This window comes from Bubalus kerabau, chromosome 17 (genome assembly GCF_029407905.1).
Source record: "Bubalus kerabau isolate K-KA32 ecotype Philippines breed swamp buffalo chromosome 17, PCC_UOA_SB_1v2, whole genome shotgun sequence".
NCBI classification, from domain to species: Eukaryota; Metazoa; Chordata; class Mammalia; order Artiodactyla; family Bovidae; genus Bubalus; species Bubalus kerabau.
This window is the reverse complement of record NC_073640.1, coordinates 57,668,130-57,689,664: the sequence shown is the minus strand read 5'-3', so window position 1 is coordinate 57,689,664 and position 21,535 is coordinate 57,668,130. Positions and strand designations below refer to the sequence as shown.

At 55.6% G+C, this 21,535-nt stretch overlaps 2 protein-coding genes across 5 annotated transcripts; both read right to left on the bottom strand.

The window, feature by feature from the left end:
• Positions 1-831: 831 nt before the first annotated feature.
• CCDC9 (coiled-coil domain containing 9) lies at positions 832-15,621 on the bottom strand. Of its 4 annotated transcripts, XR_008704045.1 has the most exons (16): positions 15,495-15,621; positions 13,774-13,847; positions 13,542-13,646; positions 11,713-11,808; positions 11,292-11,540; positions 9,563-9,646; positions 9,292-9,465; positions 8,586-8,767; positions 6,405-6,451; positions 6,150-6,282; positions 5,608-5,698; positions 5,116-5,515; positions 4,692-4,784; positions 3,613-3,662; positions 2,281-3,047; positions 1,387-1,525 (listed from the first exon to the last, which is right to left on the bottom strand). XR_008704045.1 is itself a non-coding variant. In XM_055552508.1 (15 exons), exons 2-15 carry the CDS (start codon positions 13,774-13,776, stop codon positions 1,316-1,318), a joined length of 1,917 nt encoding a protein of 638 aa, XP_055408483.1. In that variant the 5' UTR covers positions 13,777-13,847; positions 15,495-15,621; the 3' UTR covers positions 832-1,315. The 4 variants fall into 4 exon arrangements, 3 of the variants coding, with proteins under 3 accessions (XP_055408483.1, XP_055408484.1, XP_055408485.1); XM_055552508.1 differs by lacking the exon at positions 2,281-3,047 and having other exon boundaries at positions 832-1,525; XM_055552509.1 differs by lacking the exons at positions 1,387-1,525; positions 2,281-3,047 and having other exon boundaries at positions 3,183-3,662.
• On the bottom strand, positions 1,524-2,023 carry INAFM1 (InaF motif containing 1). The gene has a single exon (XM_055552511.1). The coding sequence runs from the start codon at positions 1,973-1,975 to the stop codon at positions 1,544-1,546; it is 432 nt and encodes a 143-aa protein (XP_055408486.1). The 5' UTR covers positions 1,976-2,023; the 3' UTR covers positions 1,524-1,543.
• Positions 15,622-21,535: the final 5,914 nt, after the last annotated feature.

Here is a 21,535-nt window from a genome sequence, read left to right as displayed (position 1 = left end):
ACTGACTGGCAATCCCTTGGGATCCAAGCTGTGGCTTTTAAAGCCCCAGGGACAGAGGAGAGTGGCGAGCGAGAACATGTCATGGTACTCTAAAGGCTTCAGATCACCAGCTTCCTCAATCCTCAGAAAAACTTTATGGGATAAATACTATGATCATCTTCATTCTACAGGACCAGAGAGGTTGGGTTAGCTGCCCAGTCACACAGCTAGTGAAAGGAAGAGCTGGGATTTGAATCTGGGTTTGTTGGCCCCAAGATCAGTGCTCCTAACCACCATCTATACTAACTGGAAAGGGGTGCCGGCTTCCTGAATTCCATTCATCCTAGAGACACCGTCTGGCAAGTGGTGCTGGAAGGGGTAGAAGGAAGGAGGGGAGGTAAACAGATTGACGTTCCTAGCCGGGTACAGATGGACAGCTGTCCCAGTCTGAAGGAGGAGGCTCCGCTTCACCATCCTAAGGAAGTCTCCAGTTCAAGGGAGGTGGTCAGACATGAAATCACTTCCTGCTTAGGGTAGGGTCCTATACCCTGCCCAGAGCTAGACCTTAGTCATCTGGGTAGGAAAACGGACTCAGCCGCCTCTGACTCTTTTAGCAGGACTCAGGTTGCTCTGCCTTGGTTTGCAGGCAACATTGCAGACCAGAGAGGCAGTACTAAGCTTCAAAGACAGCTGGGTGCTTTGATAGCTTCCTCTATGATTTCCAGAGGGGTCCTACCACCACCCCTGTCCACGCTCATCTCTCAGCTTCCAGGAACTCATGCTCTTCCAGCAGTATCCTGACTTCTCCAGGTGATTTAGCTTCCGTGCCGGACACTATAGTTATACAAATCAGTCCCCAGAAACCCAGTTCTCGCTGAGATCACCCCATCTCTCGTCTTGTCTCCTGTGCTATTACCGGAGGCCAGCCCTCTTCTCTCCAGAGGCACTTGTCCTCTGCAAGCATGCAAAAATCTGCTAAGCCCCTCATACCGTCTGACCTTCAACTACCTTATTGCGGATAAGCGTCTTCTCACCCCAACCCAGAAAATAAACGATGGCGATGGAAGAAAAAAATGACACCACCACCCCACCAGGGAAGGGGAGAACGCACACAGCCCACCCAGAGTGAGAGGCGATGCCCTGATGCCAGGAAGGGCTTGCCCTCACAAACTTGAGAGGGGAGGCCCCTCTGCAGACAACACGACAAACAAGCACGAGGCAGCTGGGGCTGGAGTTTATTGCAGGTGGATAGATGCACACGGAGATTCAGGGAGGGAGGAGAGGGGCAGGCTGAGGGCTCCGTGCACAGAATCCTAGGAGGAGCAGGAGGCAGTGATCAGTATGGGGTCTGCCTGGTGGAGGACCCGGCCTGACGGCGGAGGAGCTGCGAGGATCGAGGACCAGGGCCGGCTCCCCTTCGCCCCCCCTTCTTCAGGATGACAGCTCCGCAGACGCTAGACGATGTCATGACGAGGGAGCCAGACACCAATTCGGGACCGGCGCATCCGCGGCGAGGGCGCCGGGCTCTCGAAGGCTGGCGGTCCATCTTGGGTGAAAAGGAAGGTTACCCGGGTCCTCGCCCCGCTGCGGCCTCCTGCGTCTCCCCCAGCGTCTGGCGGCTCGGGCGGCGGCGGCTGGGGTCGCTGTGGCGGCGGCGGCGGCTGCGCGGCAGCTCGAGCTGGGGTCTCGGCCCGCCAGGGGCTCCCAGAAGGCAAGAGACCGAGGCGGCGGCGGGCGCTGGGGCAGGCAGCGCACCCGCGCGAGCGCCGCACAGAGAGGACTGCGCGCTAGGCGGTGGGCCGGCTGGGGCTACAGGGGGCCGCGTGGGAACCCAAATGAGACCGTAGTAGACAGCGAGCAGCACGGCAGCCAACGAGACGCAGAGAAAGTAGGCACAGACCGGTGCTAGGCGCAGCCAACGGCCCCGCGGGCCCTCGCTCAGCCCTGCGCCACCCGGGCTCTCGCCGCCGCCGCCCACGCAGCTCGTGCCCCGCATCCCCGCAGCCCACTCGGCCCGGAGCCACAGCCCGCACAGGGCCCGCCCCCCTCCAGAGGCCCGCCTCCACGCTTAACTCTCCCCGTCCAACCCGGCCCCCGCCAGCGTGGCCACGCCCCCCGTGGGCGGGCCTCCTGCGGCCTCTAACTCTCCCCCGCCCAACCCCGCCCCCGCCAGCGTGGGCACGCCCCCTCAGGGCGGGCCTCTTCCGCGCTCTAGGCCCGCCCCGTCCTCAGCCTCCGGCCAAACACTAGCAAGCTAAGGCTTAACCACAGCGTTCTGACCCCGCCCCAAGCATGCAATACCTCGCTTTTTCTCAAACGTTGGTCTGGGCCCAGCCGACTTCTACCAGGCTTCGGTGTTATACCGGCCCCGGAGCTTACCTCCGCTCTCTTCTCTCCTCCTCCCCACGCCCTACCCATCCCCTTTCGGAACTCAGACTTCTCCCCGGCATCTAGCTCCGCCGCTCCCTTGCCAAGCTCAAGCCTTTTAAGCCCTGCCCCAGTTGTAATTTGCCTTTAGCCAAGTTAAACGCTACTCTAGCATTCGATTTCGCCGTCTTCTCCCCCTACCCTCATCTATCTTCAATCCAGATTCCGCCTCTTTTCTCCTCCTCACTCCACTAGTTTGAGCACCCCATTCTAAACCAAGCTCTCTGCTGCTGGCTGTGCCCCACACCAGCGTTAGGGATTCCCATCTAAATCTGCGCTGTGGTTCTACCTCACTTCCTAACACCTTTCCGTGTTTTAAACTCCATTAGAATGCGGGCCCCAAACACCCTAACCACGCCCCTCGCTGGACGCGCCTCTTCCTCCACATTTTGTGTGTTCAGGTCTAAATTCTGGCCCCGAAGCTCCAGCTCCGCCCCACAACCCAGTCACGTCCCCTCCCCGTCTCCTCCCCCGCCACCCTCAATTTCTCCCTCTCTAAAACCATGGGGTCCAAAGTGGGCTCCGGGGAAGACAGAGCACAGCTCGGAGATCCAGACTAAGCCCCTCCTGCCGCCCCCTCCCCATCAAGGCGGGGAAGCGTCAGTCCCCTCCCAGCAGCGTCTTCAGGAATTCGGGGAGGCCTGTGGGAGGGAGGGAGGGAAGACGTATCAGGGGGGTGGAGGAAGAAAGAGCCCCTTCCTCCCGCCTCTGCCGCCACGGACAAGCCCGCAAGCACAGCAACCCAGCCTGCCCCCGCCAGAAATACAGTTCAAAGGTTAGCGGAAGCACTGCGTTTAATAAGGACCGGTTCTGCGGAGGGGGAAAATCAGGTCCGTCAAGAGTCACCGGTCATTAAGCCATGCCCCAGATGTAAGCTCCTGGAGGCGGAAAACGGCCCGGGATCTGGCACCTACACCCCCATGGCCTCCAAAAGTGGGTAACTCGGGGGTATCTCAGACACCCTGGGGCTACGGCGCCCCCTATTTGTGAGACTGGACTATTGCCCTGGCCCCACCCGGTTCACTATCCCTGGCTCCTCCCGCCGCCCTTACATTTAACCCTCTCCTGGCTGGAGTGGCGGAAGCAGAGGGTAGAGGAGCGAGGCGGCGGAAGGTTAGTGCAGAGCGCGGAAGCCGCAGTCGGCGGGCGCGGTCAGCGGGCGGCCCCCGGTGGCGAAGCGGCCGCTACCACCTTGCAGAAACGCACCCTCTGGAAGTCGGCGATCTCTGCTGTCTCTTGGCCCTCGGGGTCCGCCTCTGCGAAGAGAAGGGGCGGTCACCTGAGGGCAACAGTAACCCCGCCCCCCACCGCCGGCCCCGAACACCCTAGCCCCGCCCCTCCGCCCCACCAAGCCTGGCTGCCGCCCACCCTGCGTTAAGCGGTTTACGAGTCTCAGGCTCCTTTAATCCTCGGAGAGGATCTACGGAGACACACACCCCCGTAACAGATCCCTGTTTACAATCGAATACATAATCTGACAGAGCGAGATCGCAGTCACGTGACCCAAAGACAAAGCGCTTCGGGTGCCCCGACCTCAGCCGCCATCCTAAACTCTGTCCTCTCCCATCCCAGCCTCACCCCACGGACATATGCCAACCTCTAGCAAGCCTGCCCTACAGGATCTACCTCCACTTCCCTTGCCCACCTTCTGAGTCCTAACCAAACCTTCCTTGGCTATGCCCCCAAGTCCTAACCCCTACTCCTTGGGGAGGTCGGAGGTCCACAACCCGGCTTCCGCCTGGTGGAGGTGGAGACTGGGTTCTGCCTGTTGCTCCAGGTCCGCTAGACTCCACAATTTTTACCTCAATATGTTATGTATTTCTAATTTACCCCATTTACTAATTTACACCTCAAAACTGTAACCACACCCACAGCTAGATCCATTACTCCTCCCGGTTCTTTTTGATCGATTTGTAGTTCAAATCCTGCTCTGAGCTCCTATCAATTTAACTCACCCCCTTGTTTCTAGATTAATTTGCAGAACCCCTGGGGTAGCCCTCTACCTCCTAATCCCACCCTGGCCCCACCCCCTCACCCCCAAACACACTCAATTTCTAGTGGCTCCTCTGGGAGGTCCTCCCTATAGCTCCACCCCCTTGACCCTGGATTCGTTCCCACCCAACAGCCTAGCCCCGCCCCTCTCACCCCATCCCCGGGCCAGCAGCTACCCCACACCCATAATGGAGACGCATCCACTCCATTCTACTGCCCCCAAACCCTCCTCCCCTCAACCCAAGAGGAAGCGGAAGGAAAGCCACCTCCACCACCCCAGCCACTCCCCCAACCTGGAGCTGCCTCAGACCCCTCCTCTTCAGCTTTCTGGGTTCCTGGGGCGCTGGGCCCACTCTCCAAGGAGGCAGGGGCTGGCTGGTCACCTCCTGGGAAAGGGGGAGGCCCAATCAAGCCCATTCCCCTCCAAATACCACCACCCCCCCCCCCCGCCCCCCACCAAGACAAAGGCTCTGGGGGAGTGAGAGGGGGTTTAAGGACACACATGGGAAGTGTCATTTGAGGAAGTCATCTCTTTATTGGGGAGGGCGCTCTGAATGGCTCAGGGCAGGGCAGGATCTGGGGGTGGGCCTTCTAGAGACAGGCATGGACTGTCCTCCCTAGCCGCCAGGGCACACGGGGTCCCAGGGTCCTCCATGCACCCCTCGAGCACACACACAAGCAGCCAGCTTCATGCATTTTCAAACGGCCAGGCCTCACCCGGAGAGACAGCATCTGCCGGGTGGGCGGTCCGGGGACAATTCAGCTCCATCTCTTCACCCCAGTCGGACACAGGCTGGTGGCCCCCAGGGGGCGAGAAGGGGCTGGAAGGCGTGGCAGGGGCCTGGGGGAGCGGCAGGGGCTCCTCCGGCCTGGCGGGCTCTTTGTCACCATGTTCCCTGGCGGGGCTCCCGCTGGGCTCAGCCTCCTGGGGTTGGTGATCTCTGGCTGGTTCTTCTTCCTCATCATCAGCCTCCTCTTCTTCCTCGATCTCCTCCTCCTCCTCGTCATCCTCACTCACGTCTTCCCACTCCTCATCCTCCCCGTATTCCCCCTCATCCTCGCCCTCCTCGCCCTCATCCTCAGGAGGCCGATGGGCAGGGGCCGGGGTCTCAGGCAGCTGTGAGGAACACAAGGCAGGTCAGGGAGAGGCTGCAGGCCCCAGGCACCCCCACGCCGTGCTGCCTGCCGGGAGCTGACAGTCCGCCCTACCTGCATGGGCGCCTCCTTGGGGAGAGCAGGTTGCGGGGGCTCGGGAGCGGCGGACACGGCCTCCTTCGTCTCCCAGCGGTCATCGTGGTCACTGGAGGGGACAGAGGAAAGGAATAAAACCCAGATGGACAGGAGAAAGGGGCTTCCCACGCCAGGCTCGTCCCCAGACACAGAGCTGCAAAATTCAACAGGTGGAGACAGCGGGTCTTTGGGATTCCCAGACAAGGAGCCGGCAGGCTAGAGCACCGAGGAGGAAACAGGGCGTGTGTCCTGGTGTCAAGAGGTGACCAGGCAGAGAGGGGCCAGGTAGGCAGAAGAGATGGGTGGGAGGGCAGGAGGGGACAGATGAGGGTAAAGTGACAGCCAGGCCCCGACACCCCTGAAACCAAGTGCCTGACCCACAGGGAGACAAGTGCCTGAGAGACAGATAGGGCCAAGAAAGGACAGAAATATCCCCAAAACCCACAGCCAGAGAACAAGCAGGGGTAGAGGCACACAGGCCCACTGGGGTTGTGCAAGTGCAAGGGGAAGGGGGCCCCCACCTGTAGGCACGGGGCACTGCCTTAGGCTGGGGTCGGCTGCTCTTCTTCTTTCTGCGGCTGACCTCAGTTTTGTGCTGGGACAGGAACTCCCTGAAAGTGGGGGGCTTGGGGGGCCGGGCCCAAGCCTGGTCATCTGCAACAAAACCCAGGGGAAGTCAGGGGTGGAGGGCACAGTACAAGCTACCCCCACCCCACCCTGCCCCAACCCTCCTGGCCCAGCCAGCTGCCTCACCCCACCCAAGAACTCCCACTCACCATAGCGGTGGGATGGTTCCAAGGCCACGGCTGGGCCATCCTTGAACCTGGGCAAAGAGAAAGGGGTGAGCAGGCAGCTGGTGGCACAGGGAGAACAGGTAGGGCAGGAAGAGTCACTGGGGGAGATGGGGGCCATGGTTAGAAATCAAGATCACAGACCACAAGGTCATCAACTGAATGCGGGAGCATGTCACTGATTAAAGCTCAGAATCAGGTGAAAGACAAAAGGCAGATGTGACATGGTAGTACAAACGCAGAAAAATGGTCAGTATTTGACAGCAATTCCCGATCTCAACAAGAATGTGCAAGTTCAACATCGCCAGCTTCCTGTCCAGCCTCATCTAAATCTCTCTCTCTCACCTCCCGAGCTTAGCAAGTTCTCCTACCACAGAGCTCCTGCCGCATGACCTTTGCACGTGCTGCTCCTGGGGCTCGCTTCCTCCGATCTCTCTGGGGCCTGCTCCGTTACCTCCTTCAGGCCTAACCTTTCCAATCACGTATTATTACATACACTGTGTTGCATGCTAAGTCGCTTCAGTCGTGTCCAACTCTTTGCGACCCCATGGACTGCAGCCCACCAGGCTCCACTGTCCATGGGATTCTCCAGGCAAGAATACTGGAGTGGGTTGCCATGCCCTCCTCCAGGGGGTCTTCCTGACCCAGGGATTGAATCCTCATCTCTTATGTCTCCTGCATTGGCACGCGGGTTCTTTACCACTAGTGCCACCTGGGAAGCCCAATTACATACATTATCTAGGTCTAAAACAGTAGCCTCCAAACCTCTCCATACTCTGCTTCATTATTCTTCAGCATGTGGCATTAGCTCTATTCACTGCACAATCTGCTCTATTCAATGCAAACATGAGACTTGCTGCAGGCTGCTGTGGGGAGGTAAGGGGACTTTCTCAGTCTTAAGCCCAAGAACATCTCCAAAAAGCTCACCTGCCTCCCCCTCAGAAACATCAGCTAAGATATCTGTGCAAAATGTTTCTCACGCTGGCAAAGGCTTAGCTCACAATCCAAAAATAAATACTCCGACCTCCAGGCACACAGACAAGATCCTCTTTCTTTAGCCAGCGCTGTGGCAAAGGATAGAGGATGATGTAAAAATGACAGCTGTCCATCTTAAGACTGCCGTTCAGCAGCTCTTCCGGACTCTTCTCCGCCTTTGCTATGGCAGTTAGCCCTCCTGTGGATGATGCCTTCGCTTTGACTAATGGGATGTTTCCTGGGACCCGAAAAGCAACAGAGTCAGACCTGAGAATAATAATGCCACCAGGATAAGGTGCTTGGGTAGGTGGGGGACACAGTTAGAGGGATGAAGGGAGGATGCCAAGGGGTCATCGCTGTAATTCTTCACGCCCTCCCTGCATGAGAACTCACATCCGCACCCTTCTGTAGAACCACAGCAGTACTATCAAGCTGCCAGTTTAATTTCCTGCTGCTGCAAGGTGGGGTCTGCTGGCTAACAGAACGGGGAAGTGTCTCACTCTCCCTCCTGCATATCTGCCAGTACTATGGCCAGTGCTTCCCCCAGTAGCCCCATCCCTCAGCGCGAACGCCAGAATGTACACATGCAGGGCGGAAGTGAGTTCAACCCCAGCTGGACCCACAGCTTCCAGTCCAACCTGAATCAGCCCAACTTAGAAGAGCGGTGAGCATAGGAAAAAGAAATGTTTCGGGACTTCCCTGGCGGTCCAGTGGTTAAGAATCCACCTTCCAGGGCAGAGGATCTGGGCTCAATCCCTGATTGGGCAAGCTAAGACCCTACAGGCCTTGGAGCAACTAAGCCTGCCTCCCGCAAGAGCTGAGCCCAGGCCCCCTGGTGCCTGCAGGTCACAGTGAAGAGCCTGCACACCATAACTGAGTCCTGATGCAGCCAATACATAAATAAACAAATGGTTGTAAAAAAAGGTATGGCTGAGTCCTTTTGCCGTTCACCTGAAACTATCACAACATTTGTTGTTACATTGGCGATACCCCAATACAAAATGCTTTAGGTGTTTAAGAAAAAGAAAAAGAAACGCTTTTCTGTGGCCCTGAGATTTGGCGATGGTTATGCAGTGTTACCCAGCTCGTGCTAACTGATACACACGACGAGAAACCCGAGAGAGGCCAAGGAGTCAGAAGTCAGCGCGAAGGTAGAGGAGCCCCATAGGGGTGGGCAGGGCGGAGACTCACATGCCATCCGTCTTCTCGGCATCCCACTCCCGCCGCCACTGGCCAGTGGGCTTGCGGTGCCTCTGCAGCCGCTCCTGGTCTATCTTCTCCCGCTCCTGCTTCCAGCGCAGATACTCGGACCGCTCTCGGCCGGTCATGGAGAGCGTCATGTCCCCGGCGCCGCCCAGGCCGGCCCGGCGGCCCTGCCCCAAGCAGATGGGCAGTCAGGGCTCCACCCACCACTCTCGCCCCTGCACCCCTTCCCTGAGGCCTTCTAAACTCCTGGGTAGAGCCCCTGGCTCAAGGTCATAGGAGGAGGAGGTGACAGGATAGAGATCAAAGCCGTAACTGCTCACGTGGCACCTCAGAGAGGCCGCCCCAGATCCTTCTCTATTCTCCGTGCCCTCACCTGGCTGGGCTGGAGCCTTCTTCCCCAACATTCAGCATTATCTGACATCTTATTACATGGCCACTGATTTAGCCCCAGCACCCTAAACAGTGCCTGGCCCTCAGCCGGTACCCAGTAAACATCACTAACATTAGTAAGGAGGAAAACCACACCAAAACAGATCATAAAGCTACAAAAAGAAGGTAGTATGGCTCTGGGGCAACCATCAACTGGAGGGTAGCTTCCTGCTCTAAGCCCGGCATTCGACACACATCCCTCCCCGTGGAACCCAGAGACCGGCTGCTGGGCAGCAGTCGGGGCCCAGCCGCCCACACCCACCTGCCGCTCCTGCTCGAGGCCGTAGCGCACCCGCTCAAAGTCAGGGCCCCCCCAGTTGCGCCCGTGCCGGCGGCTGCCTTCCCGGCGGTCCCGCTCAGGCTCCTCCAGGGGCCCACTGCGTCGCCGGGGGTCGTCCAGGAAGTTCCGCACTGGGTTGGGCTCCAGCACGCCTTCCTGCGGGCAGGCGGAGTTGGTTGGGGGTGGGGGTGTTGGAGGGCTCCCCCGACCCGGCGGCTCCACCCCGCAGCCAGGGGGCGCCCGTGGCACTGACCCGCTGGTTGCGCTCGTACTCTGCAATCTTCTCCATCTCCTCGTTCATCTTCTCGATGTTCTGCTTCCGCCGCTCCTCCCACTCCTTGTTGGGGGGAGGAGGGGAGGACAGAGACAGACACACACAGGGCGTCAGAAAGAACTACTCAATCTGAGCGTTCGTCACCATCTGAGGCTCTCTCCTTAGACCTGTTATGCAAGGCAGCCCCTGGCTGGCACCTGGACACTGGCTCTCTGCACGTCCTGTCAACAGTTAACCAGTAAGCGGGGCTCCACGTGCCTAGGCTTCTTCTGCAAACAATACAGTGTATGCTGAACACCCACTTTCCTTCTAGGGTCTGGAATTTGGGTGTGTACTAGGCAGAGGGGACCTATGTGACCTGCCTCGGATAAGAAGCCTGGGTACTAGCTCTCTAATGAGTCCCCAGTAGATGAACTTTGACATATGTTGTCAATGAAGAACAATTAAGTGCAGCCTATGTGTCTTTGGGCTTCCCTGGTAGCTCAGTGGTAAAGAATCTGCCTGCCAATGCAAGAGACACAGGTTTGATCCCTGGGTGGGGAAGATCCCCTGGAGTAGGAAATGGCAACCCACTCCAGTATTCTTGCCTGGAAAATCCCATGAACAGAGGAGCCTGGCAGGCTACAGCCCACGGGGTCACAGAGGCAGACACAACTCAGTGACTAAACAACAATTTGTGTCTCCACTGGACGCAGACTCTTGGAAGCTAGTGCCTGGTATCCTCCAGACTCTGGCTCATGGGCCTTTTCCCTTTACTGATTTTGCTTTCTATTCTTTCCCTGTAATAAATCTCAGTTGTTGATCCTTCTGGCAAAATGCTGAGCCTGGGAGAGGGGCTGGGGACCCCTGCAATGGCTGCCACAGTACAACCTGACAGATGGCCAGGTGACCCCCACGATCCACTCTCCTCCCTTTCTTAGGTCAGTTTTCCCCCCTGGGTGGCAACAGAATTTTAGATGAGCATGTGCCCAAGATGCTGGGAACACTTGCATTTCCAAGACTCAGCATACAAGAGAGAAATAAACTTCCATTTGATTAACGCCATGGCACTTTGGCGTCTTTCTAAACATCCTTAAGCAACATACCTTGAGCGTTTAATCTGAGGGTTTCTATGCCTGATGTCACACGATGCTTATGAAAATCTTTAAACCTGATTTTCATTCCTATTTAAGAGTGAGAACTGAAATCTCCTAGAGGGGAAGTGAGCTGCCCAAGGACAGGGAACTCATAGAAAGTTGTCGTCTAAATGACCAGGCTTGGCAACTTCCCACTCTGCTAATCTGCGTGGTGGGGTGCTGAGAGCAGGTACAGTAAGAACCTCACCGCTCCCTGCCAACTAATTCAGGGAATGACAGAGAGAGAGCACATGTGCACGCACACACGAATGAGCAAAGCACGCGCGCTGGACAGAACCCACCAGATACCACCAAAAAGAGACAAAGGGAAGGGAAGGCAGATGACCAAGCACACAGCAGAGCGCAAAATGGGAGACAGAAAGAGACAGGGACCACAGTGCTGGTCTGGGGGAGAGAAGAAGCAAGGGAAAGAGATGAAACAGAGCCGGAGCGAGGGTCCAGAAAAGAAAAGAGAGACAGTAAACGATGGATGAAGGAGAAAATCCATTTGTGAGCAGGACAGAAAGAGCAACAGGACAACACTGAGCCTCCCCAACGGACTTCAGGCAGACGTCAGCCCCCTCGGCTCCTACCTTGGATTTGCGGTCGGCAGTCGAGGCGTCACCACCTCCAGAGAGATGAGGGGACCCCCTGCCCCGACCCCTCCGGCCACGGCCCCCAGCACCTCCCCGAGGCTGCTCCCCGGGACTGTCTTCCCAGCTGCGGGATGTCCGGCCCATGCCTGCCCGGCCTCCATGCTGAGGGGGGATCCGGCCTCCCTTGCTGACCCCTGGAGGCCGAGGGGTCCCTGGAGACCTCCGGGAAGGACCCAGGTTCTTCTCCTGGAAAAGGGGGAGGGGGGAAAGGTCACTGGGGCAGGGAGACCAGGACACCACAGGCCCAGAGGGCGGCTGCCAGGGTTGAGGCCCCACAGGCCTGGGACAGTGGGGAAGGCTCTTAGGTCTCACTCTCACCCGCCCATCCTCGCGAGTCCCACCCTGGCATGGAGCTCACCACTGCCACATTCTCCTTCTCCACCGAGCGGCTCTTCCGGGGACCTGTCACTGCTACTCCCTCCAGTTCAGCTTTCTTCCGATCCTCCTCAATCTCCTGGGAGATCAGAGATAGCAGCTATCAGGGGTCCTGTGTACCGGCCAGATTCCCACAGCCCCCTGAATAGCCCCAAGTCGGCCCCAGCGCAGACCTCTGTCTGGAGCTCTAGACAAGAAAGGTGGTCACTTCTTCCCTCTAAGCATACCAGGCGGTGCCCCTGCTCAGACCCTCTGAGCCAGAGTCAAAGGCTCCCCCACAGCCAATGGGGCTTCACAGGGTGTGGTCTCGTTACCATCCCATCCTCATCTCCCACTCTCCTCTTGCTCACTGTGACCCTCTCACTGTGCCTGGAATATACCATGTTCAAACCTGCCTCAGGGCCTTTGCACCTGCTGTTCCCTTTGCTGGAAATGCCCCTTCTCCATAGATTCTCCAATCCCTCACCTCCTGCAGGTCTCTGCTCAAAGGTCCCCTTCTCAGGAAGGCCTTCCCTGACCACCTTGCCTGCCATTCTCCACACACCACCCACCCCCTTCACATCATGACATTATGTCTATTTTGCTTCTTATCTGGTTCCTCCCCATAACAGAATCTACTCTGTGTCAGGAATATCTGTTTTGTTCACTGATGTATACCCCAAGCCTGGAACACTGCCTGGCACACAACAGAGGCTCAACATCCTTTTTTTTTTTTTTTTTTTTTAATGAATGAATGCATGAAGAATGAATAAATGAAACCTACTCCTTCTCCTATCTCAGGGACAGCCCCAACACCTACTCTGGCACCTGTGACAGGGACCTGGGCCTCATCCTGGATCCTCTTCTGCCACCGCCCATCAGTCACTGAGTCCCTCCCAACAGCCCTGTCCCAGGCCAGGCACCTCCTCTCCATATGGCCCCCACCCCTCGCCCCCCACAAAGTCCCTGCCCCAGGTTCCTCCTTGTCTCCAGAGTCCTCTCCTCCCATCTACCACCACACAGCAACCAAAGGAGTCCTCCTACAAACCTATTCTGACCTGGCCCCACTTCCACTCAAAGCCCTCGATGGCTCCCCTTAGGAAAAAGTCCAAACTCTTAGCCTTATGGCCTTCTGGGCCCTGCGTGGCCGGGCCCCAGAGGGTCTCTCCAGGTCAATATCCTCCATCTGACCCTCCAACTTTAAGCTCCAAGTTTTTGCACAAACTGTCCCCTCTGTGTGAAGTGTGTTCTGCTCTCCTTTTCAACTAGCTGGGACCTCCCTGGTGGTCTAGTGGTTAGGACCCCATGCTCCACTTTCATGGGCCTGGATTCAGTCCCTAATCAGGGAACTAAGACCCCCCACAAGACATGCAGTGCAGCCAAAAAAAAAAGACTGGCTAACATCTACTCACCTTTCGAGTCTCAGAATCCCCTCCTCCAGGAAGTCCTCCTTAATATCCCCCAGGCTGGGTGAAGAGCCCCACCTGGGCTCTCACAGAACCCTGAGCTCCTCCATCCCAGGCTGGCCCACTCGCTCACCACTGACTGAAGCCATGGCTGGGCCCCTACTGGCCTGTCAGCCCTGGAAAGGCAGGCCCGGGGTCCCCTCCATCACCGCTGCCGCCACAGTGCCACTGAGCAATGGGCCCTGGTGAATATTTGTGAACGAACAAACCAATGATGGAATGAAAGGAGGAATCCCAGGCTAAGGCCCTCGGCTTTTACCCTGACAGTGATGAGGAGTCATGAAAACGTTTTAAGGAAGGGAGAGGTGAGGGAAACTCACTGCGGGGAGGAGAGGGGATGGGGTCTCCCAGGGCGGGGCTAGGGCACCTGGTAGCGCCGGATGAGGGCCTCATTCTTCCGCCGAAGAGCCTCGATCCTCTTGTCCAGCTCAGCATCCTTCTCCTCCTTCGATTTCAGATCCAGTGCGGCTGACTGAGAGGGGCGGACAGATAAGAGGCTAGAAATCTCTACCCGCCCCAGGGTCTGTGGGCCGGGAACCTCTCCTCCCAAGCCCCCTGCCCCAAAGCTCAGATCTCAAAGACCCCATTTTTCTTCTCACCATTCCACTGGCAGGGTGGGACCTGGGTCCCAGCAAACCTCCCCTGCAGAATCTGGACACAGCACTGGGGGCTCCTGAGGGCAGAGGGAACAGAAGGACTAAGGCCAATGGCTCCACTCAATCTGTCTCTTCCTGTCCCAGACTGGGGGCTCCTCAAATGCGCACACACACACACACCACACACCCCTTCACTCCAAGGGACACACACACACACACACACACACACCCTTCACTCCAAGGGACACATATACACACACACACACACACACACACACACACCCCCTTCACTCCAAGGGAATTCTCGCCCTCACTCCCAGTCCCTCTTCTCGAAGCCCCTCTTCTAGCCCACCCTCTACCAGGAAAAGTTTAGACTCAGTACTCTCCAGAGGGTTTTGGATCCATCCATTCCTCTGTAAACAATGTAGTCACACGCCCTGGGAAAGTTCTGGGCCCGCCCCACCACTTAGGGAAACACCCGACACTGCTCCCTTCAAAACGAAAATCCTAGTCCACACCCCTGTGCCGGGAGTTTAAAACCCAGGCCTCTACCCCAAGAGAGCTTTAGGAAGAGCCTCTCCCACGACCTGCGCGAGAAAGCCCGACTCCCTGTGTCCAACCTGGTGCTGCTCACATCCCGTTTAATAATCTACACCTAACGCTTCCCCAGGAATTTCAGCGACGTCTTATAACCCTACACTCAAAAAATAGCCCGAGCCCCATTCCTATTCGCTGCCCCTACCCTCAGGGATATTAAAGCCCCGCCCCCAGCACCCCAACACAGATTCCTCCAACAGACCCAGGTACCCCTGGCGAGGCTTCCCGGGTCTGGTTCGGCCTCCCGGGTGAATACCCTCCCCGCCCAGGCGCAGACAAAACTGCCCCGCCCTCACGCGGCTTTCTAGGGAAAGGCTCCAGTCTCCACCCGGTCCAGAACGCCACAGCCCCGCCCCGAAGAGAGGCAAACTTTCCGGCCCCGCCTTTCCCGCCAAACCTCTGACCCCGCCCACATTGCGTCACTAATCCCACCCCCTTCCGGCGTCCGACCGCCCCGGCCAACTTCCTGGCCCCGCCCACAGGAGCCCCAGGCAGCAGCCTAAACCCGCCCCCTCCTCCTCGCCTTCTGGCACCGGTCCCGCCCCCGGCTCGCCAGCTAACACTTTGGCCCCGCCTCCGATTTGCTGAGCCCAGCCTCTGGTCACGCCCCCTGGCTCCGCCCCCGCCCCGCACGTCAGTATCTGACCCGTACCCGGCGCCCCTAAATTCTGGCTCAGCGGCCCGGTTCCTGCGAAACTTTTTGGCTCCGCCCTACCGGCGCCTGGCCCCGCCCCGACCCTCGGGTCAGCCCCTGGCCCCGCCCCTGACTTCCAGGACCCACTTCCAGGACACGCGAAACTTTCCGACCCCGCCCCTAGCCCGCCGGGTACTATTTGGCCCCGCCCCCAGCCGCGGCAGAACTTTTTTCGGGCCCGCCCCAGCTGCCCACCAAAGCTCCGGACGCGTCCGGAGCCCGGCCCACCCAGGCCCTGCCCCACCGACGGCCCGCCCCCTCAGCACCCTTCTAGCTTCCCATGTGGGCGTCCAGTCCCCGCCCCCCGCGGAGTACTCTGACCCCGCCCCCGCGGGCGGCGGGCTACCCCGCCAGCGCCGGCGCCCGCTGCCCCCACGTGGGGCATCAGGCCCCGCCCTCTCCGGGCGCGCTCCCGTCCCCCTCCCCCGGTCACCTGTCCCGGAGACCCCGCGGCGTCCGCGACTCCGGCTCCGTCGGCCTCCGCGTCTGCAGCTCCCGGGCCACGCGCGTCACTTCCGGCCTGCACCACGTGAAGAAGGGAACTAAAGCGGGTTACTTCCGGTCTTACAGGCCTGTTTCCGGGAGCCTTAAAGGCGCGGCGCTCCTCCCCTCCAACGCCCCCTCCTCCCAACCCTCCACGCCGGGTGGATGCGGGAGTGGGCTGAGCGGGTGCACAGAGTTCTGCAAGCTAGTTCTACTGTCTTCTACCTGAATGACCTCATTCCAGGGAAAGGAAACACCATCCTCTCTCTGGTCTCTATTTGCGTCTCCTCTTTCCTGGTTCCTACAAGTAGTGCCAGGCGCTGGACTGACTCCTGAAAGCCTGACCTGCCAGCTTGAGCTGGGAGGTGGGCGGGGGTCCCCCACCCTCCTGCCAGTGAAACCTTATAGTTAGTTGTAGGAGCTCACAGTTTTCAATGGAAAGAATCTCTCCTTCATCCTCTGAATCAGCATTGAGTGCCAGCTCTGTACTGGGGGGATAGGGAAGTGGGGGTTAAGGTGATGAACAAGGCAGACCCCATCCCTGGCCTCTTGAGGAAAGGCACAAGTACATGTGAAATGACAGAAAACAGAACTGTGGGGATGTCTTGTGAGAGAGATGAGGATAGAGTGAGGGGGTGGCTGTCAGGGCAGGGGACACAGCCTGTGCAAAGGCCCTGTGGTGGGTGAACTGGTGCTTCTAGGGAACTGGAAGATGCTCAGAGGAGGATCTACTGGGTTTGGCTACAGAGTCAAGAGGGTTACGTACATTAAACAAAGCTTAGACATAATTTATCTATTGTTACAAGTGACAATAAATGCTATGGAACACCCTTACAGGAGGTGATGACAGATGTAAGTGGGCAGACCAGATTTCCTGAGATTGGTGATAAATTTAGTTTGTGGTCTAAAACATGGAAAGGGAAAATACTTGGCAACCCACTTCCTCTATACGGTTATCATTAACAGCCTTTCAGAGACCTCTACACAGACAATTTAATTCTCTTAAAATTCCCCAAGAATTCCCTGGTGGGCCAGTGGGTAGGACTGGGTGCTTTCACTGATGGGGCCCACGTTCAATCTCTGATCAGGAACTAAGATCCCACAAGCCTCAAGGCACAGCCACAGAAATAAATAGATAAATAAAAATTTTTCAAATACCTACCAAATCACTGCATCACCTGCTTCAGTTGTGTGTTCAATTGTCGCCTCTTCTTAGAGGTCTTCCTTGAAACCACTCATTTGAAAATTTCAAAACCTCTCATCCTTTTCTCTTTCAATTTTATTTCTCCATCTTACTGTTTACCCTCTAAGCTACCATGTTTCACTTTATTCTCTTCTTGTTCAGTCTCTAAGTCATGTCCGACTCTTTGCAACTCCATGGACTGCAGCACCCCAGGTTTCCCTGTCCTTCACTATATCCTGGAGTTTGCTGAAACTCATATATATTGAATCACTGATGCCATCCAGCTATCTCATCCTCTGTCACCTTCTTCTCCTTCTGCCTTCAATCTTACCCAGCATCAGGGTTTTTTCCAATGAGTCAGTTCCTCGCATCAGGTGGCCAAAGAGTTGGAGCTTCAGCTTCAGCATCAGTCCTTCCAGTAAATACTGAAGGTTGATTTCCTATAGGATTGACTGTTTACTGACTTTTTTTCTCGACTATATTGTCTGTGTTACGTCTCCAGTACCTCCAACAGTGCTTCATACATAAGAGTCTCTCAAAACCTATTTGTTTAATAAATGAGTGATTTTTTGGGCAGGGTGTTGGAATTTAGGTCCCGGACCAGGAACTGAACCCAACCCTTGGCAGTGAGATCGAGGAGTCCTCACCACTGGACCACCAGGGAAATCCCTGACTGAATCTTGGCTAGTACTATTATTTTCTTCCTTGTTTATGAAACAGAACGTATGCACTGAAATTCTATACCTTGAAGTTAGCCGTGGATGGTTGACTGCCTGAGCCATAATTTAGTCCAACTGGTCTCGTGGATGTTCGAGTTGTTTCCAACTGGGGAAGTTGCCAACAATGCGGCACTGAATTTCTATAGGCACATAGCTGCTGTGATCACATGATCTGTGATCTTGTTCAAAAATGGGCTCCTAATGTCATGATTAAGGCTGTTGACTCTGAAGCCAGAAGATCTGGCTCTGAATCCTGGCTCTGTCATTTACCAACTGTGTGATCTTGGGCAACACGCATAGGAAACTTCTCTGGCCTTCATCTTCTCCATCTGTAAACGGAGATCATAACACCATCCTACTGTTTGTTGTGCAGAATTCAATGGATTCATGAATTAATAGACACCCAGTGCTTGGCCTGAAATATTGGAAGTTCTCAATAAATGGAAACCATTCTTCTGTCTTCTAGGAAAGCAGATTGCTGAATCACAGGTTAATTCTCATTTTTATTTTCCAGGGGAAAAAAGAATGAAAAGAGGTGGACCCAGGGTTTGTAGAGCCTGAAGTTTATACCAGTTGGAAACCCTCCTGAAAAAAAGGAGTAGGAAATTCCCTGGTGGTCCAGTGGTTAGGGCTTGGCGCTTTCACTGCTGGGGGCAGGGTTTGATCCCTGGTCAGAGAATTAAGATCCCACAGCCTTAAAAAAAAATGTACAAGACCTCAAGGGCGCCTCCCAGGGTGTTGGGCAAAGCTGTGGAAAGGAGGGACCCGGAAGCTTGCACTTCCTCCGTTTCACAGGAAAGCCACCTCTGATGGTGGCCACTCAGGAAAGACCTAGTGCTCATTTGCACTTTTCCAGGCAGGACAGCGGTGCACAGTCCCCTGGCAGCCTCACGGTCAGGGGTATTCTCACTCTTTGATCTTTGCCAATATCACAGCCAAAGAGTCTGTCTCAGTGTAGTTTGGCCACTCTCTGATTGAAAAGTGAGACTTCAGGCTTCCTTGGTGGCTCCATGATAACGAATCTGCCTGCCAGTGCCGGACACACAGGTTTGATCCCTGATCCCGGAAGATCCCACACACCTCCGAGCAACTAAGCCCGTGAACCACAAATCCTGAAGCCCACGCGCCCTGGAGCCCGTGCTCCACAAGAGCAGCCACTGCAATGAGAAGCCCGCGCACCGCGGCTAAAGAGTAGCCCCCGCTCACCGCAACTGAAGCAAAGCCCACGCAGCAATGAGGCCCCAGCACAGCCAAAAATTAATTATTTTTCAAAAGGGAAACTGAGCACTTTTGGTATGTCTACTGGGGATGAGAAGATGAGATGTAAGAGTGAGCCAGACCTTGAGAATCCCTCCTTGAGAAACTCAGCATCTTCACCAGAACTCTGGGCAATGAAGGGAATTCTTTATCATCTCCACTTTACAGAGGAGAGCACAGAGGCCCAGTAAGAAGAACTCAAAGGTCCACTAAGCTACCAGTGCCTGGGTCCCTGCCTGGAGCAAAGCGGGTTCAGGCCCCACGTGGTCTTGATCCCTTTGCCCCGCCCAGCCAGTCAAAGAGGTGAGCATTCTCACTCCCATTTTATATTTTTATTAAATACATTTTTTCTTTAGTTTTATTTCTTTTGATTGCACTGCTGGGGGTTGTGGGATCTGAGCTCCATAGCCAGGGATCGAACCCACGCCCCCTGCTGTAGAAGCTCGGAGTCTTAACCACTGGACCATTAGCGACGTCTCTATTTTTTTTTCTTTTAATTTTTAATTGAAGTATAGTTGATTTACAATGTTGTGTTAGTTTCAGGTAAGCAAAGTGATTCAGTTGTGTATATATGTTGATATAAAGTGGGTGTCCCTGGTGGCTCAGATTGGTAAAGAATCCATCTCCAATGCAGGAGACCCAAGTTCGATCCCTGGGTCAGGAAGATTCCTTGGAGAAGGGAATGGCAACCCACTCCAGTATTCTAGCCTGGAGAATCCCATGAACACAGGAGCCTGGTGGGCTGCAGTCCATGGGGTCGCACAGAGGTGGAGACGACTGAAGCAACCTAGCATAAGTACTCATACATATGTGTCCTTTTTTCTGATTCTTTTCCATTATAGGTTATTACAAGATATTGAATACAGTTCCCTGTTCTCTACAGTAGGCACTTGTTGTTTATCACTTTTATATGGAGTAGTATGTTCACGCACACGTTAGACATGACGACTCAGCTGACGGTGCTGGCCCCCAGTCATCCAGCTGATCAGCAGCCGACCTGGAATTTGAACCTGGGGCTGCCTGACCCCAGAGAGACAGTGAGGAGAACAAGTGATATCTTGGCTCTGAGACCGGGTTGTCTAGGTTCAAATCCCTGCTCTGCCACCTGAGCTGTGGGACCACAAGGAAGTCACTTAACTTCTCTGAGCCCTAGGGTCCTCATCTGTAGTGACAAATATAGTGCCCACCCCAGTGGGCTACCGGCCAGGGGGTGTTGCAGGGTGAATAGTAGTAGCAATTTAGTTGCTAAGTCATGTCCAACTGTTTGTGACCCCGTGGGCTGTAACCTGCCAGGCTCCTCTGTCCATGGGATTTCCCAGGCAAGAATACTGGAGTGAGTTGCCCTTTCCTCCTCCAAGGGATCTTTCCAGCCCAGGGATCGAACCTGCATCTCCTGCACTGCAGGCGGATTTTTTATCACTGAGCCACCAAGGATCTCGTATAAATAGTGGTTCCCAAAGATACCCACCTTCTGATCCCTGGAGCCTGAGAACGTTATGTTATGTGGCAAAAGGGACTTTACTGATATGATCAAGTCAAGAAACCTGAGATGGAGAGATAACCCTGCACCATCCACCATCGGGGTGGATCCAATGCCAATCACAAGGGTCCTCAGAAGAAGGAAGCAGGATCTTCCCTGGTGGTCCAGTGGCTCACACTGCATGCTGCCAGTGCAGAAGGCCCAGGTTCAATCCTCGGTCAGGGAGCTAGACCCCCACATATGCCACAGGGGATGACCAAGAAATTAAAATAATTAATTTAATTACATTTTTCAAATAAAAGAGGGGGAAGCAGAGGGAGATTTGACAAGGAAGACGGTCACATGCCGATAAAGCAAATGCTCCACTGCTCATGGGAGAAGGCAATGGCACCCCACTCCAGAACTCTTGCCTGGAAAATCCCATGGACGGAGGTGCCTGGTGGGCTGCAGTCCATGAGGTCGCTAAGAGTCGGACACGACTGAGCGATTTCACTTTCACTTTTCACTTTCATGCATTGGAGAAGGAAATGGCAACCCACTCCAGTGTTCTTGCCTGGAGAATCCCAGGGACGGGGGAGCCTGGTGGGCTGCCGTCTATGGGGTCGCACAGAGTTGGACACGACTGAAGCGACTTAGCAGCAGCAGCAGCAGCCACTGCTCATATTGAAGAGGGAGGAAGGAACCAGAAGTCAGAGAACGCACAGACCACAGCTGGAACAGCAGCTGGAAACGGTTAGTGAGCAATTCTCCCCGCAAGCCTTGCAAGGAGTGTGGTCCCGCCGACACCTTGATTTTGGTCCAGTGAAATAGACTTTGCATCTCTGACTCCCAGAATGGTAAGAGAATACACATGTGTTGTTTGATAGCAGCAAGAGGCACTTAGCACTGTGACCAGGAACTTCCCTGGTGGTCCAGTGGCTAAGACTCCATAATGTCAATGCAGGAGGCTGGGATTTGATCCCTGGTCAGAGAACTAGATAAGAGTTCACGTGCCACAGCTAAAAGATCCCACAAGCTGCGTCAAAGAGCGAAGATCCCACGTGCCGCAACAAAGACCCAGTGCAGCTAAATAAATTAAAAAAAAAAAAACCTGTCCCCAGAACACATTAAGTGCATTTAACTGCCACTATTATATTTCTGTTGGGCTTCCCTGGTGACTCAGTAAAGACTCTGCCTGCAATGTTGGAGACCGGGGTTTGATTATATTTCTGTTACGTGTAATACCACTGACCACATAACAGGCCAGCTGATGATCTGTGAACATGTCACAAATGTTTACTAACTTATTGATTAAAAGGATACTCTCTTTTCATCTGCGTCATAGTCCTAAAAGGTGGGTGCCTTGTTTATAC

Excerpts from the sequence above, each read along its gene's own strand:
- INAFM1 (XM_055552511.1), bottom strand. The coding sequence starts at position 1,975 with ATGCGGGGCACGAGCTGCGTGGGCGGCGGCGGCGAGAGCCCGGGTGGC.
- CCDC9 (XM_055552508.1), bottom strand. Across the intron at positions 8,768-9,291 it reads GCCTCGAGCAGGAGCGGCAG|GGCCGCCGGGCCGGCCTGGG; the intron begins GTGGGTGTGGGC and ends TGCTTGGGGCAG. Across the intron at positions 6,452-8,585 it reads GCCGAGAAGACGGATGGCAT|GTTCAAGGATGGCCCAGCCG; the intron begins GTGAGTCTCCGC and ends CTCTTTGCCCAG.